The 16,125-nt window shown below is 42.2% G+C and overlaps 1 protein-coding gene across 3 annotated transcripts in view; it reads left to right on the top strand.

Moving 5' to 3' along the window:
- The window catches only part of GABRB3 (gamma-aminobutyric acid type A receptor subunit beta3), a 253,662-nt gene that overhangs the window by 189,325 nt on the left and 48,212 nt on the right, over window positions 1–16,125 (top strand). For all 3 annotated transcript variants that reach the window (XM_084759634.1, XM_084759633.1, XM_084759632.1), the window contains exon 4: window positions 6,991–7,211. In XM_084759634.1, coding sequence (XP_084615760.1) covers window positions 6,991–7,211 — 221 coding nt within the window. The remainder of the gene's footprint in view (window positions 1–6,990; window positions 7,212–16,125) is intronic.

Here is a 16,125-nt window from a genome sequence, read left to right on the forward strand (position 1 = left end):
GATCTAGCCAATGGTCAGAACATTCTCCACAGTAGAATGGAGAGTTAGATATGACTTTCTCACGTACTCTGGTGCCTCATATTTGACCATTTTTCCCTGGAAAGGGAGACCTGGTGGCACTCAGAGGAAGGAGAGCAGGTTACCAAGAAGAGACTTGATACCTATGAGTATATACAGTGGGAGGAAATCCCCTTCAGGAACTGTCATAGAGGAGGGGAATAAGGGGAAAATGGGAGGGAGGGAAGAATGGGAGAAGACAAGGGATGGGATAACCATTGAGATGTAACAAGAACCAATTAATAAAATAATATATATCTTGGGGAAAAAAAAGAAAGGATGAGAATGTCTTCCTGAATGCTTGGTCACTAAACTATAGGCTCCATCATTGAGACAGCCTGTAGCATCCTTTCCCAGCAATTGAATTTTCTTTTTCTGCTGCTTCACAGTGGCACAAGTTAATGGGAGTGTCTTGGGCCATTCCATTCTCTGTTTCCTTGTTTTTCCACCTTCCTTCCCCTTCATCGTCCAGTGTCTGCAAGGAAAAAAGAAACTATTGGTTACCATCCCCACTGATGGCATTGTTACTTCCTTACAAGGCAGAACAGATTCAGTGACTTTGAATTTAAGTCGGCTTGTCTTCTTCTGGCTCCCTAAGCTCTTATTCCCAACTCAAATTACTTTAGCAAATACCAAAGGCCAAACTAGGAGGTGCTGCTGATGGTGTAGAGAGCAACACCACCCAAAATAAAACCTGATCCTGAGCCTTCAGACTGTGAATGACAGCTGGCTCCCAGTGCAAACTGGTGCGTTTTTCTCTTTTCTCCTGGCAAACCATGTGAAGCCAGTTTGAAGGGGCCTCTGTGGGGAGTGCCAGACTTCATGACTCAGGCATAGGAAAGCAGGTGGCAGTTAAAGAAAGAACCAAGTGAAACTTTTCTTTTCTGATAGTTTGGAGAGCTTTACGCACATAAGAGGCCCTGAACTGATAGTTCCATCCATTCTCATGTTGCTATGTTACCTCGACTGCCCATGTTTAGGTCATTATACATGCCTCTTCAAGGAAAGTTAGTAGAGACAGGGTAGAGCTCCATTCTCCAGCTGTTCTGCATCAGCACTGTGTCTGACATTTCAGGGCTTGCCAAGGCAGTACTCTGCACCCAGTCCTCCTGTTTCCAACCAGCAAGTACTTTTCACCAGGCCCTCAGCTCCACCCCACCCCACCCCACCCCATCCACGCTTATTGGGTTGAGATTTCAGTTGCATAACCAACCTCCCTCCCTCACATTCTATGCTTTAGAATGTAGGTGAAGCACATGTTCTTTACTTGTCTGCTGACTGTGACGAAATCCCCCAACAAAAGGAATACGAAGAAGGAAGGGTTGATTGTGCTTCACTGGGGACACAGTCTATTTTGGCAGAGACTCTTGAAGTAATCGTCACATTGTGTCCACTGGTAAGATGACAGAGAGGTTAATTCTTCCACTTGCTTCCCTTTGCCTCTTTTTATTCAGTCTAAGGCACAGCCTATGGCATGGTGCCATTCACATTTAGGATGTGCCTTTTCTCTCAGCGTAATCTAGAAACTCTCTTCACAGACATGCCCAGGGCCTTGTCTCCAAGATGATATAGATCCTGTCAAGTTGACATTATTAAACCGTCACGGCTCTACACCATGTCACAAAATAGAAACTGAAGCAGATCATTCTCAAGTCACAGTTTTCCACCCCTTGTCAAAACCATCTCATAGTCAAAATGCACGTCATCAGACTCGAACAGTCCCTGTAGTCTTTACGAGTTCTAGCACTCCTCTAAAGTGTGTGTGCTGAGCCTCCTCTGAGACACAGGCAATTTCTTAACTCTTAGGTGTTATACCATAAAGCCAAGCAAGTTACATACTTGTAGCAGTCAACAGGACAGAATAAATGTTCTCTTTACAAAACGGAGAAATGGGACACAGCAAAGAAGTATCAGACCAAGGCAGTACCCAAACCAAGGACAAATGTGACGTCCTTCAGCTCAGTGTTAGGCACCTGGTGCTACTGATGTAATCATCTGAGATCTAAAAGCCGTGACCCTCCGGCACTGCAAGCTTGTAGCATATATAAGTTTTTCCTTAGCTCATGTCTGCTTCTTGCATGTAACATTCACAGGGCCACTGTCCTAGGATCTCCACTTGGGCTTTTCTTTCACAGTTCATGCAATAAACCTCAGCATCCCCCCCCCCCTTTGAAACCTTGGCTTAAGTCTCCATCTCTCTCTCTCTCTCTCTCTCTCTCTCTCTCTCTCTCTCTCTCTCTCTCTCTCTCTCTCTCTTTTGGTAAGGTTTCAATATGCAGTCTTGGTTATATAAATTAGACTGGCCTTAAATTCACAGACATCCATCTGCCTCTGCATCTTGAGTGCTGGTATTAAGTGAGCACCACCATGTCTGGCTTTCATTCCCATTTTTCATGTGTCTATAGTTAGTACCGTTTAGACTAGTTGCCAGGTTGTGCTGTATGCTTGAGTTGTAAACGAGCTTGCTTGGACCACAGTTATATTGGCTCTTGTTAGCTGTTCAGGCAAATGCTGTGTTGGCCTTCCTGATCTGATGGAAGTTTCCTGGGACTTGGGAGGCCAGGAAACACACAGCTTTGGGGGAGAAAAGGTATCCCAGTGGAAGGGCACCATGAGACAGGGAAGCCCAGGAACCACACAGCGCTGGCAGGCGGCCTTCTCAGCAGAGGCATTGCAGCTCCCAGGGGAGGGTATCCCCAGCTGAGCTGAGAAGCTTAGGAGCCTCAGCCCCTCTTCTTCTTCTTCTTCTTCTTCTTCTTCTTCTTCTTCTTCTTCTTCTTCTTCTTCTTCTTCTTCTTCTCTTCTTTCCATCCTTCTCTTCATTTTGTATTGGCTTCTTCCAATGAGAGAGTCACACCAGGCAACAAGTCTCATAAAGGAGAGTTACAGGGGGGTCCTGGGTGTGGAGTGAAGAATCCGGGGTTGTCTGCTCTTGCTGCCTGAAGAGGCCAACAGGAAAATGTCCAGATAAGATGTTTATATGGGATTTCCAAGGGGGTAGAACTTTCTAGAACAGAGATTTCCACAGTGAGGATTGGTGGGATTTCAAGTCCTGAGCTTGGAGGAGCTTGAGGATTTGTGGGTTTCTGTGGGAAGCTCAAGTTTTCCTGCTCATGGATTGGTGGCTTTTTGTTCAGACTCTTCACCTAAAATTAGCATGATCTGGGAACCTCTTGAGAGGCTGGGGCTGACCTTTGTGGTAGTTACAGAAGCTGGAAATGCTGTTATGACAGTTATAGATGTCTGCAGGAGGTGTCTGGCTGCTGGAGCTCCTCAGGCTGCATTCCTGCCATGAGGGTTTACAAAGTTTTCAAGGCGTACAAAGTTTATAAAGAGATTCCACAGCAGGGAAGCCTTCCCCTGCCTCTTGAGTTGGTTTGAATAGTTAACACTCCTGGGGGGGGGGCACACTTCCATAGGTGTCTGGCTTTGAGCAGAGAGGCCCTTCTGCAGCATTTCAGTTTAGGTTCTCTCTTTTTGATGAATTTGGATTTTTACAAGTTATATACTTTAATGGGTGGGGTTCTAGCCTCTCAGACACCTTTCCTGCTGCCCCAGTGCTGAGAAGGTAGCTGCTCCTCGGGGTTCGTCTCCTTAAGAACTACCACTGATTTCTTCTTAGCCTTCTTCTCTGAAGTGTCAGTTCTGTTCCCTGAGAAAGGGCGCACTCTCCATATTGTTTTGCGCCACATGTTGCTATCTTTCGCTGTACACCTGGAAAAGAGTAGTGAGTAGTAGCTACGACTCAGCCTGAACACTCGCCTGTCTTGAGATTTCCTCCACCAAACGATTCGTCCATTACTTTTGAATCCAACTTCACTCAAGTTCAATACAAGGACTGAGAACAGCATCTAGACTCTTTGCCAGTGTATAACCTGATTGTCCCCTAGCTCAGTTCTCAGTAGAGTCTGTTCCCCCGTGAACCTCATGACCTGGACCTCTACTCCCTCACAATTCCCACCAGAGTGGCCCATTAGGTTTGTTTCCTGTGTTGGTCAGTGTTCCAAACTCCCACGTTCTCCCATAAACCACTTCCAGAGCCCTACAAACTATATGATCAGGTTCATGAGGGCAATGCCCCTACTTCTTTTTGTATTTAAACATAGTATTTTTATTAATGTATTGACATTTCATACCTGCATACAGTGTATTTTGATTTATTCGCATTCTTCCATTATCTCCTCCATGAACTACCTTCGACCTCTTCCCACATTTGTGGCTTAAGAAACAATGACCTCCAAGTCCAATTTGCTCTTCCCAAAAAGAGCCCCAGTATGGGGCTGCTACTGGACTGTGTGTAAAGTAAGAACTAGTCCCAATTCTCAGTACTAGTTTTCTATGATGGAAGCTTGTTTTTCTCATATCTCTGACAAAATACATACAGAAACCTCTTAAGGAAGAACAAAGCAAACTGTTCAAAGGAAGAACAATTTGAGCACTGTAGCTTGGTGACAAGAGTGGTGCATTCACAGCTAGGAAGAATAAATGTGAATGCTTCGATTAACCTCAAGTTTTCCTTTTTATTCAGCCCAGAATCCCACCCAACCAATGGAATGGTGCTCTCTGCACTTAGAGTAGGTTGTTCCACTTCAATTAGTCCAACTTACAACCTCCCTTACACTATTCCCCCAGGTTTGCTTCCTAGGTGACCTAGATTCTGTCAAGTTGACAGTATTTTCCATCACAAGATGCTCAGGTATGGGGAAGCCAACATATTAGGAGATGACTTCCAGAGAATGATTCACAAATGGAGTGACATACCACACTATGGGGGACAACAGGGGAACATACAAATGAGTCGAGTGACAGAAATAAAAGGTTGCCTCTAAGTACACGCCTTTATTGTGGATTCCATAAAAAGAACAGGCAAATCAAGGCAACATCTCGGAATTGTCTACTTTAGGTGATTGCAAGGCTCCTAACCATAGAGACTCTTCCTGGTCATCTTGGTACCTAGACCTAGGCCACTAGCCATTGAGACTCATTGGCTGTTCTGCCCAATCTCCATATAAAGGAAGTGTGTATTAGGGTGTATTGGGTGCTACGTCCAGTATCCATAAAGGAACTCTTAGGATGTGGGCTCTGGATCCATTGTCTTGGATGTAAAGTGTGTGCTAAACCTCATACTAGGTCTATAAGTAACTGGGCAATCCTGGGAGGGCAGCTTCCCTAGCCCAGCAGTGCCCCAGATGTCAAAGTATACAAAAACTAAGCCACATGCTTTAATGTACTTGGTAGCCACCCCGGCACATGAGACTATGCTAGCTTTTATTGTATGATGCTCATGCTCTGGACTGTACACCTCAGCTGCAGTGGTGGGGTCCAGTTTTGCTGCCCACTCTATACACTTGTAAATATGTAAGTGCTATAAATCAGCAGGTCCCAGGTCTGTCATGACATCTCCATGTAAATCACTGAGTTGTGGTTGGAATGGGAGTGAGCATCCAGGGAGTGAGCATCCATCTAGATAGCATGTACTAGGCTCAGAATGCTACTCCTGGATGTTCCAGTAAGAAATCCAAGTTTGCAGGTGCTGCATCTTCATTAAAATGATGGTAACAATCTCTGTAAGGATTCTAGCCCATGTGGGCTTGCCCTCTTTCATCGTCCTCTGTTTCTATGGCTTTGAAAGGCCCATGTTGCTATGCTGGAGCCGCACACATTGTAGACATGCCTGTGTGAGTCATCTTGCAGCCTCTTGCTGGGCACATCTGAGAGGACAGGTTGACATCTGTGCTTTATCAGTTTTAAGTATGCCATATATCACAGATGTATTCAAAGCAGACATAAGCCACAACATGGAGAGCTGCCATGTATAGTAGTAGAGAAGGCTGCTGATGGGTTTGTGTGACTGCCTGTTGTACAGGATGAACTCTGGAACTGGCTTGCTCCCTATACTTTGCTGCACACAAAATGAGCATGTTTACAGACCTGACCAACTGGCATATGGAGTCACTTGTTCTGGAATATACTTATATTCCTTCAAGTTTTCAGCTCAACCCTTCCACAACATGATCCCGAACGACCCGTGACTCTCACCATATTTTCTGATGTATGCACATATATGTAATTATACAATACATATATATGTATGTATGTATGTATGTATGTATATATATATATATATATATATATATATATATATATATATATATATGGACACACGTGTGTGCATTAAGCCTTTGTTTTGCCCCCCATTCGGTATTTTGCCCATAACAACAAAAAGCAAATATTATTTTATGGTTTCCCGAGTGAACATTTGTTGATTTTGTCCGTTGTGGGAGGCAGTTCCATGGTCTCCCTTGTCCCATGTCCTGCTGTGGCTGTAGGCTCCCATATTTTCTATGCCAGCATGTAATCTCCAGGCGAGTTTATGGCCCAGGTAATGTAGTAGAGTCAGGTTGAGTTTAGAGGAAAAGACCCTGTGAAAGTTGGGCCACAGAGCCCTCCCATAGGCCACTTCATCTCCAGTGGGTGTTTCTGGGAGGCCTGTGTTTATAGCCTTTGCAAGGTCAGAAGAAAATAGCTTCAACTGCACAGACGGTTTTATAGATAGAGTTCATCCATGGCCCTTGGTTAAAATGCTGTCTGCGTGGTGGGAAAGCATCCACCTAGGGAGTCATTCATGCTCCCTGCCAGCCATCTAATTTTACAGTAATGGTTTCTTATCCTTTATTTCAGTTTGGTTGCTGCAAAATGCAACCTGGCCGGTGCCCTTAACTAAGTTAAGCAAAATTTTATATATGCGTCATACATCACTACATATGCTGTGCTTACTAAACTCGGTGTTTTCATTCCTAAGGAAGCACCACCACTGTTTCTGCCTATTACAGTTTGTGGGAGTCGGCCTGGATTTGTCATTGCATGCCAGAGTTACACTTGTGTTGCGCACAAACTAATTTTCTGTCTTTTTTTTTCTCTCTCCTCCCCCAGGATTATACATTAACTATGTATTTTCAACAATATTGGAGAGATAAAAGGCTCGCCTATTCTGGGATCCCTCTCAACCTCACGCTTGACAATCGAGTGGCTGACCAGCTTTGGGTGCCCGACACATATTTCTTAAATGACAAAAAGTCATTTGTGCACGGAGTGACAGTGAAAAACCGCATGATCCGCCTACACCCTGATGGGACAGTGCTGTACGGGCTCAGGTCTGTCTGCTCTGCAGGGCTGCTGTACGGGCTCAGGTCTGTCTGCTCTGCAGGGCTGCTGTACGGGCTCAGGTCTGTCTGCTCTGCAGGGCTGCTGTACGGGCTCAGGTCTGTCTGTCTGCTCTGCAGGGCTGCTGTACGGGCTCAGGTCTGTCTGTCTGCTCTGCAGGGCCAGTTTTGAAGTTATGTGGTGCACTGGCATTCCGTTTCTCACTTGAGGTGATTATAGTAAGTGAGGCCATGTCCTTAAATTAATTGGTAAATATCCGTGAAGTATTCTGAGCTTTGCAGAAAAAGAAATCTCATCACTCTTAAGATTTGGGGCATTACTGTTACTATAAATAGTCACCAACAGTTGCAAAGTAGCCTTATTGGGTAGTTTCTATATAATTGGGTGGCCATGTCTAAGAACACAGACTCCCACATCATAGCCACAAAGACCTGTCATTAATATTGCCCTGACACTTGAGAGGCTTTAATAGGCTTGTTTTCAAAGCTAGCTGCACTGCTTAAAAGATGTCTACTGTGCAGATATAAGGTGCAGCCCCAGCAGTACTCTGCGGAACCAGTGCCACTGACAGTTATGCAGAGACTGAGCAAGCGCCTTCCATGTAAGATAGTTTTCTCCCAGGCTGCACCCTGAGCTGCACGGAGCGGGCATGGGGTTTCCTGCTTACTAGGAAATGACCTTTCTATGGTGGTCCATTTTGCTGCTTAATAATTGCATATTATAATTTCCTGACTGATAGTCTTAAATCCTCAGTCTCCACATGGTTTCACATGAGTTGGGTTCTGTGATGTTGTTTGATATAGAAGTGTACATGTGCCTGTCTAATTTCTTTGATGCCCTGAACTGTAAGTGTGTCTGAGGCTTTCTGGGAGATGCCCACAGTTTGGAATGGCACATTTGTGGGTCTCTTGGAGGAAGATCTATCTCAAGTTTTGAGTTCAGACCTTTTTCAGAAGTGTCCGATAGCTGAAAGTGAAACCCAAACTAAAGGTGTTGAAATCTACATCCTGTCATCTGTAGAGCCTGTAGATATGTAGAGAAAATTACTTAGCATTGCCCTCACTAGAAAATGCTGAATGTCTTTTAAAAACTACAGTATTGGAGCAAAAGTTGGAATTTCTGCCAAATCAGACCTTTCTAAATATAAGGTGATAATGGCATATGTCTATAAAACTGTGGTGATACTTCACAAAAATCTAGCCTGTTGTTTCTATGGCCAGCTTTAGCATTTGATATTTTGCCCCACAATGAGACACTTGGCTTCAGTGTAAGAGTTTCTAGGAGTACCTTGGGGTCCAAAAGCATCTTGGGACATTAAATGGAAAGTCATTTACCTGCTTTCCACTTCCCTCACTGGAGCATAGGCTGGCCGTATGTGTTGGTGCCATAGTTTTATCTATATGTGTGTACATGAGTGTAGGTATTTTGTGTTCGCACGCGCATGCGTGTGCATGTGCGTGTGCGTGTGTGTGTGTACATGTCTGTAATGGAGAAAAGCTAGGAGCAGATATCAACTTAAATGAATCTCTGGCATTTTGCGTTTTTAAAAGAAAACATACTCTCTGGGTTCTCTTCATTTTAATTCTTTTCTTTTCTTCTTTTTTTTTTGTAATTGTCTCATTTTATTGAGTGTTCTTTTTATTAATTTATTCTTGTTACATCTCAATGGTTATCCCTTTTATCCTCCCATTCTTCCTTCTCTCCCATTTTCCCCTTATTCTCCTCCCTTATGACTGTTCCTGAGGGGGATTACCTCCCCCTGTATATGCTCATAGGGTATCAAGTCTCTTCTTGGTAACCTGCTGTCCTTCCTCTGAGTGCCACCAGATCTCCCCGTCCAGGGAACATGGTCAAATGTGGGGCACCAGAGGACGTGAGAAAGTCAACTCCCACTCTCCACTCAATTGTAGAGACTGTTCTGACCATTGGCTAGATCTGTGTAGGGGTTTAAAGTTTACCGCCTATATTGTCTTTGGCTGGTGCCTTAGTTTGAGCAGGACCCCTGGGCCCAAATCTGCCTATTGTAATGTTCTACTTGTAGGTTTCCAGGACCCTCTGGATCCTTCTACTTTGCTATTCTCCCATGTTTCTCTCATCCAGAGTCTCAATGGGATGTCCTCCCCTCTGTCCCAGTTTCCTGGTAAGTGAAGGCTTACATGGGACATGTCCCTTGGGCTAGTATGCAGATATAAGTGAGTATATACCATTTGAGTCTTTCTGATTCTGGTTTAACTCACTCATTATGATCATTTCTAGCTCAATCCATTTGTCCACAAATTTCAAGAATTCCTTGTTTTTAATAGCTGAGTAGTATTCCATAGTGTATATGTACCACAATTTCTTTATCCATTCTTCTATTGAGGGACACTTAGGCTGTTTCCATGTTCTGGCTATTATGAATAAGGCTGCTATGAACATGGTTGAGCAAATTTTCTTGTTGTGTGCTGGAGCATCTTCTGGATATATTCCAAGGAGTGGAATAGCTGTTCTTTAATTTAAAAAAATTTACTTGCTGGGAGGTGGCGACACGTGCCTTTAATCCCAGCCCTCCGGAGGCAGAGGCAGGTGAGGCCAGCCTGGACTACAGAGAGTTCCAGGACACACCAAGTTACCAGAATTGAACTCAGCTTGTCAGACTTGGTGGCTAGTGTCTTTACCCATGGGTTGTCTTGCTAGCCCTGCATTCTTTATTTTCTTGCCAGACGAGGATTATTTCAATTTGCCTTAATAAAAGTCAAAGGACTTTAACTTTAGGGAACAGAATAGTTATATAATACACATGCAAGTGCTGTAGTACATTTACAAATTTCATTCAAAGACATTATTACATTTAGTGCCAAATAGTAGGCAAGAGTGAAAAATGAGAAGAAAAAAAATCCCAAGAAAGTACTTTTAAAAATTGTATCTTTAGCTCATACTTGGCATAAAAATTAAATAGTAATGCAGTAATAAGTCAGGGTGACCTTTTGTAATGGCCTTTGCACAGCCATCTAAAAATAAACTTTTTGGTTGAATTTCCATAAATTACCTGCAATCAGGAAGCAGATTTCCATAGAGCCTTTTTTTTTTCTTGAGCACAGTTGCCACATGCTTTGTAAGTCATTATCGAGAACCTCTTATTTCTCTAACAGTTCTTCAGATTTCTGTGGACCTAGACAAATCACCGTACGTGTAGACAGACGAGCATAGCCTATCTATACAACCTCTGTACGGCGTCATCTGGCTTATTAGAACTTGGCTACTCTACAAATTTTTTTCTCTGCTATTCAAAACAGTATATCTTCATAAAATTTAACTTGAATCTTTGGACAAAAAGCTATTAATAATTAAAGATACTGATTATTTTTTCAAAAATTCACATATACATTTATTCATCTTGGTGTTGAAATTGGTTCCACTCTTTCCTGTAGAAATACATATAATGTTTCTCTATAAAAATAAAACACAGGCTTAACCCTCCACTCTATCCTCAACCCTTCTTTCTATTATTACTGTCATTGCTGAATCATGGTGGTGACATCACAAGCCAGAGCTACACCAGTATCTAGAGCCTGGATTACACACTGTATCTTTTGGTAAATAGGATCAGATGCTCCTCAGTTTACAGTATTGTGATGCCTTTATTAACTCATCAAAAGCTGCACACATTGTAGTCATAATGCATAGAATCTGCCCGTTAGTGCTCGGGGTGAGGGAGGGAGGCAGTGCACCAGGCATGTTGGCTATCTCTGTCCGGAGCATGAGGATAACTGGAAACCGGGGATGCTGCTGATGGGCAGCAATAGAACAGAGGCTCCTGGGAAAACATCAAAATTTAACTTCCAAACCAGGTTCTCTCCTGAATGCCTTTTGCTTTTACACAGAAACATCAGAAAGCTGAAATTGACAAGTTGACCTTCGACATCAGTGTTGTCTGTACTGTATGGGGGAATGGAGAATGCAGGCACACCAGCCGATCTCCCCCATCCTCCTTATAGTGTTTGCACTCATGAGGTGCTGCTGGGCAACTCCCACCCAGCAGGGGGCAGTTTCCTCCTGGCTGTGTGAGTTGGGCTGATGGCTCCTGAGACTTCCAGTTGAATTTTCCAACAGTTGGATATTGAACGTGTCCTTCACCCTGTCTCTATAGTTAATGCCCATACTGGTGGTCAGCCACTACATTGTGTCTCTGGGTTTCTTTTCCTCCACATATATAGCCATAGTGCACCAGGATCAAGGGGGCTTCTGCATTTTCTGTAAAGGATAGAGATCTTTGGCTATTGACCAGAAGTGGCATACATTAATACATAAGATCAGCCTTATTCTGGGAAGGCATTGATCCTTCACTCTGCTGATGGAGTGGTCCATGACTTCTTGAGAGCAGACATGCTCTACCAGTAATAAAAGGTCGCTGGCACTGGGAACTGCTTAACCCTCCTATTCCAGTGCCTTGAGCTCAAGTTTCACATGAGTTCTTTAGTGGTCACTGACTTGGACACAGCTGACCACAACGGCCGACTGAGCCTCTCATACAGGCTCAGCATGCTATGATGTTAGGAGATCTTTGAATGAGGCACAGTGCTATCCTGACACGACATGCATCTTTTCAGTGTTTCTTTGGTGCAGGCATGCTTTTCAAGGTATCAGGAAGGTCTTGGGTACCTAGGGTTCCTGGACTCAGGAGGCCTCATCTGCTCCTGCACAACCTCTCTGCTTTGCTCTGATATCTGTCAGAAGCAGATCATCTTCCAACTCTATGTTTGCTACCTTCTTTTGCCATTAAATGTCCTTGTTTGCTCCATTAAGCACTGAGTTTTTGTGCAAATATAATGCCACTTGTCCTATAAAACTTGAGTTTGAATAACGGTCATCAAAACAAATTAGCATATTTTATGGGAAATGTGAAGATATTTTGGACAATACATTGTAATGTTCTTACATGCTGTTAAAAACCACAGAAAAGTGTTAATATAACCATTGCAATAGCTAAAGATTTGAATGCAATAGTGAATCAAACCTAGAATGGATTTTAATTGATCCAAATTGACTCTGAGGCTGTCTTTTTTTTTTTCTGGTTCTTCAGTGCAACTAGCTCTTTACTCCAGAAAAGATCTGATCTACAGATATTGGGGCCTCCACCATGTTGGAGTCTCCACTGAACCCAGTCTTCACATTACGGCTATATGCAATGGCCTTTCATGGCCTTCTCAGTATTCTCCTGCTATCCCATGCATTCTCAACAGCCCCCTGAAGCGTGGAGGAAGAATCTAGAATGCTCTCATTCTTGCATGTTTTTCAAAGCCAGTCTTACAAGAAGTGCACTACCAGGTTAGTCAGCCATTTTGGGATGGACTCTTCCCACTGTAGGCCATGGTAGCAGATTCTTTTGTGTGTTGGTTCTTTCTGGGAGCAGGACGGTCTTCAGGCTTTTTCCTTTCACAAGTTGGAAGCTTGTATGGGTGGCAGGTATTTTGCGCGAAGGATACAATTCTCATTGTTCTACTGTAGCGTAGGAGGTTGCTTCTTAATGATCATTTCCTCTTTAATGTCACAGCCTCTCCTTTAGCATGTGTATTGGCTGTAACCTTAAGCTCCCTACCGCTCTTTTTGTCTCTAAACTGTACATTTTGTATTTCTTCTGTCCCACATGCTTTTTTCACTATATACTTGCATAATAGTTATCAGTAATAACCAATTCACCCAGTCAACATTATGCTGACTCTGCCAAAAAAAATAGTCCAATATTTTTAGTGTAGCCTTGAATAAAGTTTTAGGACAAGGGCAGAAAGCATCTGCATCACTTGTCAATATATGCCATGACTGATGCCTACTCAGTCACTAATATAGAAATTTGAAACCTCTCCCTTCCACGTTGCTCTCAGCATAGCATTACCACTGTCTTATAGACTCCAATGAGAATGGGCTGTTAAGCTCTGCTCACGGCAAAAGCGGGCTTTCTAGTTCACGCTTTCAAATTCTTCCATGTTCCTCCCCCAAAACCCGAGTGATCATGTTGTTTACAAGAGCAAGTCTCTAGTACCAACTTTTGTATTACTTACTCTTTATTGTTGTTATAAAACACTGTAACTGAAAGAGAAATATAGAAAAAAAGTTTATTTTGGCTTACAGTTCCAGAGTGAGAGGCCATAAAAGCTGAGGAAGTATGGAAGTAGGCAGCCAAGAGCAGGAAAATGAGAGATTACATCACTGGTCATAAATGCAAAGCAAAGAGATGGAACTGAGAGTGTGTGTGGGGGGGGTAAGTATACACATTCAAAGCCTGCCCCCAATGACATAATTCTTACAGCAAGGCCTCTCCTTCCAAAGGTTCCAGAACCACCCCAAGCAATGCCATCAAACTGGGCACCACGTATGTATCAAATGCATGAGCTCATAGAAGGCATTTCCCATTCAAACTACCACAATATCCCAAACCATACAACCGTGCTAATCTCTTCTTTCCAAGAAGTTAGGTATTCCTCCTAAATATTTTAGGTTTATGTTTATACTGTTTATTATAGTGAATTTTTATTCATTTAAAATAGTTTGTTTTCTGGTCGTTTCTTTTCCCTGCTCCACTGCACTGACTTTGATGTCCAGAGCAGTGATGATCTGATAGTGCACGGCACTAGGTCATTCTCTTATAACATGGGTGCCGTCTATGCCCATCATCAATGATGATGATACTTTCTCTTTAGGGTAACTAGTATTCTTCTACTTCCCAGGGATGTATGTGTGTGTGTGTGTGTGTGTGTGTGTGTAAGGAGAAAGTCTGTTAAGTACTTTGTAGAAATTGTGTTATACATTGAAATATGAAAGCTGAAACATGCATCAGTTTATAACATTCATATTTAACAAATATTTATATAATGACCAACAGTAGATAACTTTCTTCACTGTCAGAAGTACATATTACTTTAGACTGTTTTATATGACCATTTCCTATGCCTGCTACATATTAATTTTTGTCTTGTTTCATTGTTAAATGTTTATTTTTATTATACATTAAAATTTTATAATTACATCTGTTTATGGGGTAAAAATGATGTTATGATTTATGCATGCAGTGTGGAATAATTGAATCGAACCAGGTATCACATTTCTCCTTAAATATTTAATCTCCATTGTGATGAATAAACTTGAAATTTCCTTTTAGGAATTTATAGCTAGCATTTTAAAAATATACAGTACACTCATTCTCCATGCTGTGTAGCAGATCTGAAAAGTAATGTTCCTTTTGGAGATTTTGTATAATTTAGCAGTTATCATCTTCTTTCTCCTCCCAGTTTTTTCCAGCCTATTCTGTATCTACTTCTGAATTTAATTAGGTTAGATACTAAATACAACATACCTGTTTTGTGTGTGTGTGTGTGTGTGTGTGTGTGTGTGTGTGTGTGTGTGTGTGTGCCTGGATTATTTGATTTCATGTTTTCCAATTATGTTTCTGTTGTCACAAAGGACAGACCTGTTGTTGTTGTTGACTAGACAGTTCCTTGTTTGTACCACAATTTCTTTCCTGTTAACATGTTGAGTGGTAGTTAGGTTGATTTTATAACTTCACAATTGTGGAAAATGTTATACTCGGCATGGATGTGTAGGTATTTCTTTGACAAACTGATTTAAAGTTGTTTGGGTAGATATAGAATTGCTAGTTCATATGTTTTTATTAGCATTTTAGTGACTTAAAAATCCTGTATGACATTTTATATAATAGCTGTGCTAATTTACATTCCCACCAACAGAGTAGAGGGTACTTTTTTCTTCCCATTCTGGCAAATACTTCTGCTTGATTTTCATGATAGCCATCCCTAGAGAGTTAGTAGTGTGGTGTCTACTATGTCAGTGTCACACATACTCTACTGATTATGCCAGTGTACTATGTATGTTTTCTGATTTGTTTTGTGTTTTGTTATTATGACTCAAGAAGGTTTTACTTTTGGCATGCTCTGTAATAGAGTATGTGATATAGGGTTATCTATTCATAAGAAGGTTCCTTTAAATATTTGCATGTAAATATCCTTCATTTGGAAAGACTTGGGGCAGATTTTTATTAGTTCTTTGAGAATTTTGCACAATGTATTTTGATCATATATGCACTTACTCCTGAAACTTCTCCCAAGTCTAGTCCCCTTCCCTATATCCAACCAACTTTGTGTCATTTAAAAAACAGTCAGATTCAATTTGTGCTGCAGATATATCCTTAGTTGTTTGGCCTTCCACTGGGACATGGTCAACCTACCAGGGCTACAACTTAAAGAAAACTGATTCCCCCTCTCCCTGAAGCCAACAATTGCCAACAGCCCCTTCAATAGGAGTGAGATGTCATTGCCACCTCTTTTCTCGATGATGAGATTTAGTCTGGTGTGCAGCTGCCCTACTTGGCTCAGAAATTGCTGTTTTGTTGTAGTTATATACCTCTTCTGGCCTTTACAGTCTTTCCACACTCTGTTCCACAATTATTCCTGAGCCTTGGAGGAGGGCTATAACATAGATAGATGTACCAGTCAAGGCTGAGAATTTATCCATCATTTATTTTCTGGATCTTGATCAGTTGTGGGTCTCTGTATTACTCTCCATTTACTGCAAAAAAAAAAAAAAAGCTTCTCTAATGAGGATTGAGAGGCACCTTAATCTATAGGTATAAGGAAAACTCATTAAGGGTCAGATTAATACTATGACTGTTTAGCAGGATAAAACCCTGTGGCCTGGGACCTGTGTGATCACAGGTTGTTATTCTGATAATGGTGCCAGTCATGAGTTTCTTCTTAAATCCAATCAGAATGTAGTGTCTTATCCCATGTTCTTGCTGTTACTGCACCAGCAGGCATATTTTGCCAGGGAGATCATCATCATAGTTTGTAGTGTTCACAATTGGGAAAGAGTCATGATTATTCTTATCCTTTGGTAGTGTTCGTACATCTTTTA

Source organism: Acomys minous, assembly GCF_964271855.1.
Source record: "Acomys minous genome assembly, chromosome: 2".
Lineage (NCBI taxonomy): Eukaryota > Metazoa > Chordata > Mammalia > Rodentia > Muridae > Acomys > Acomys minous.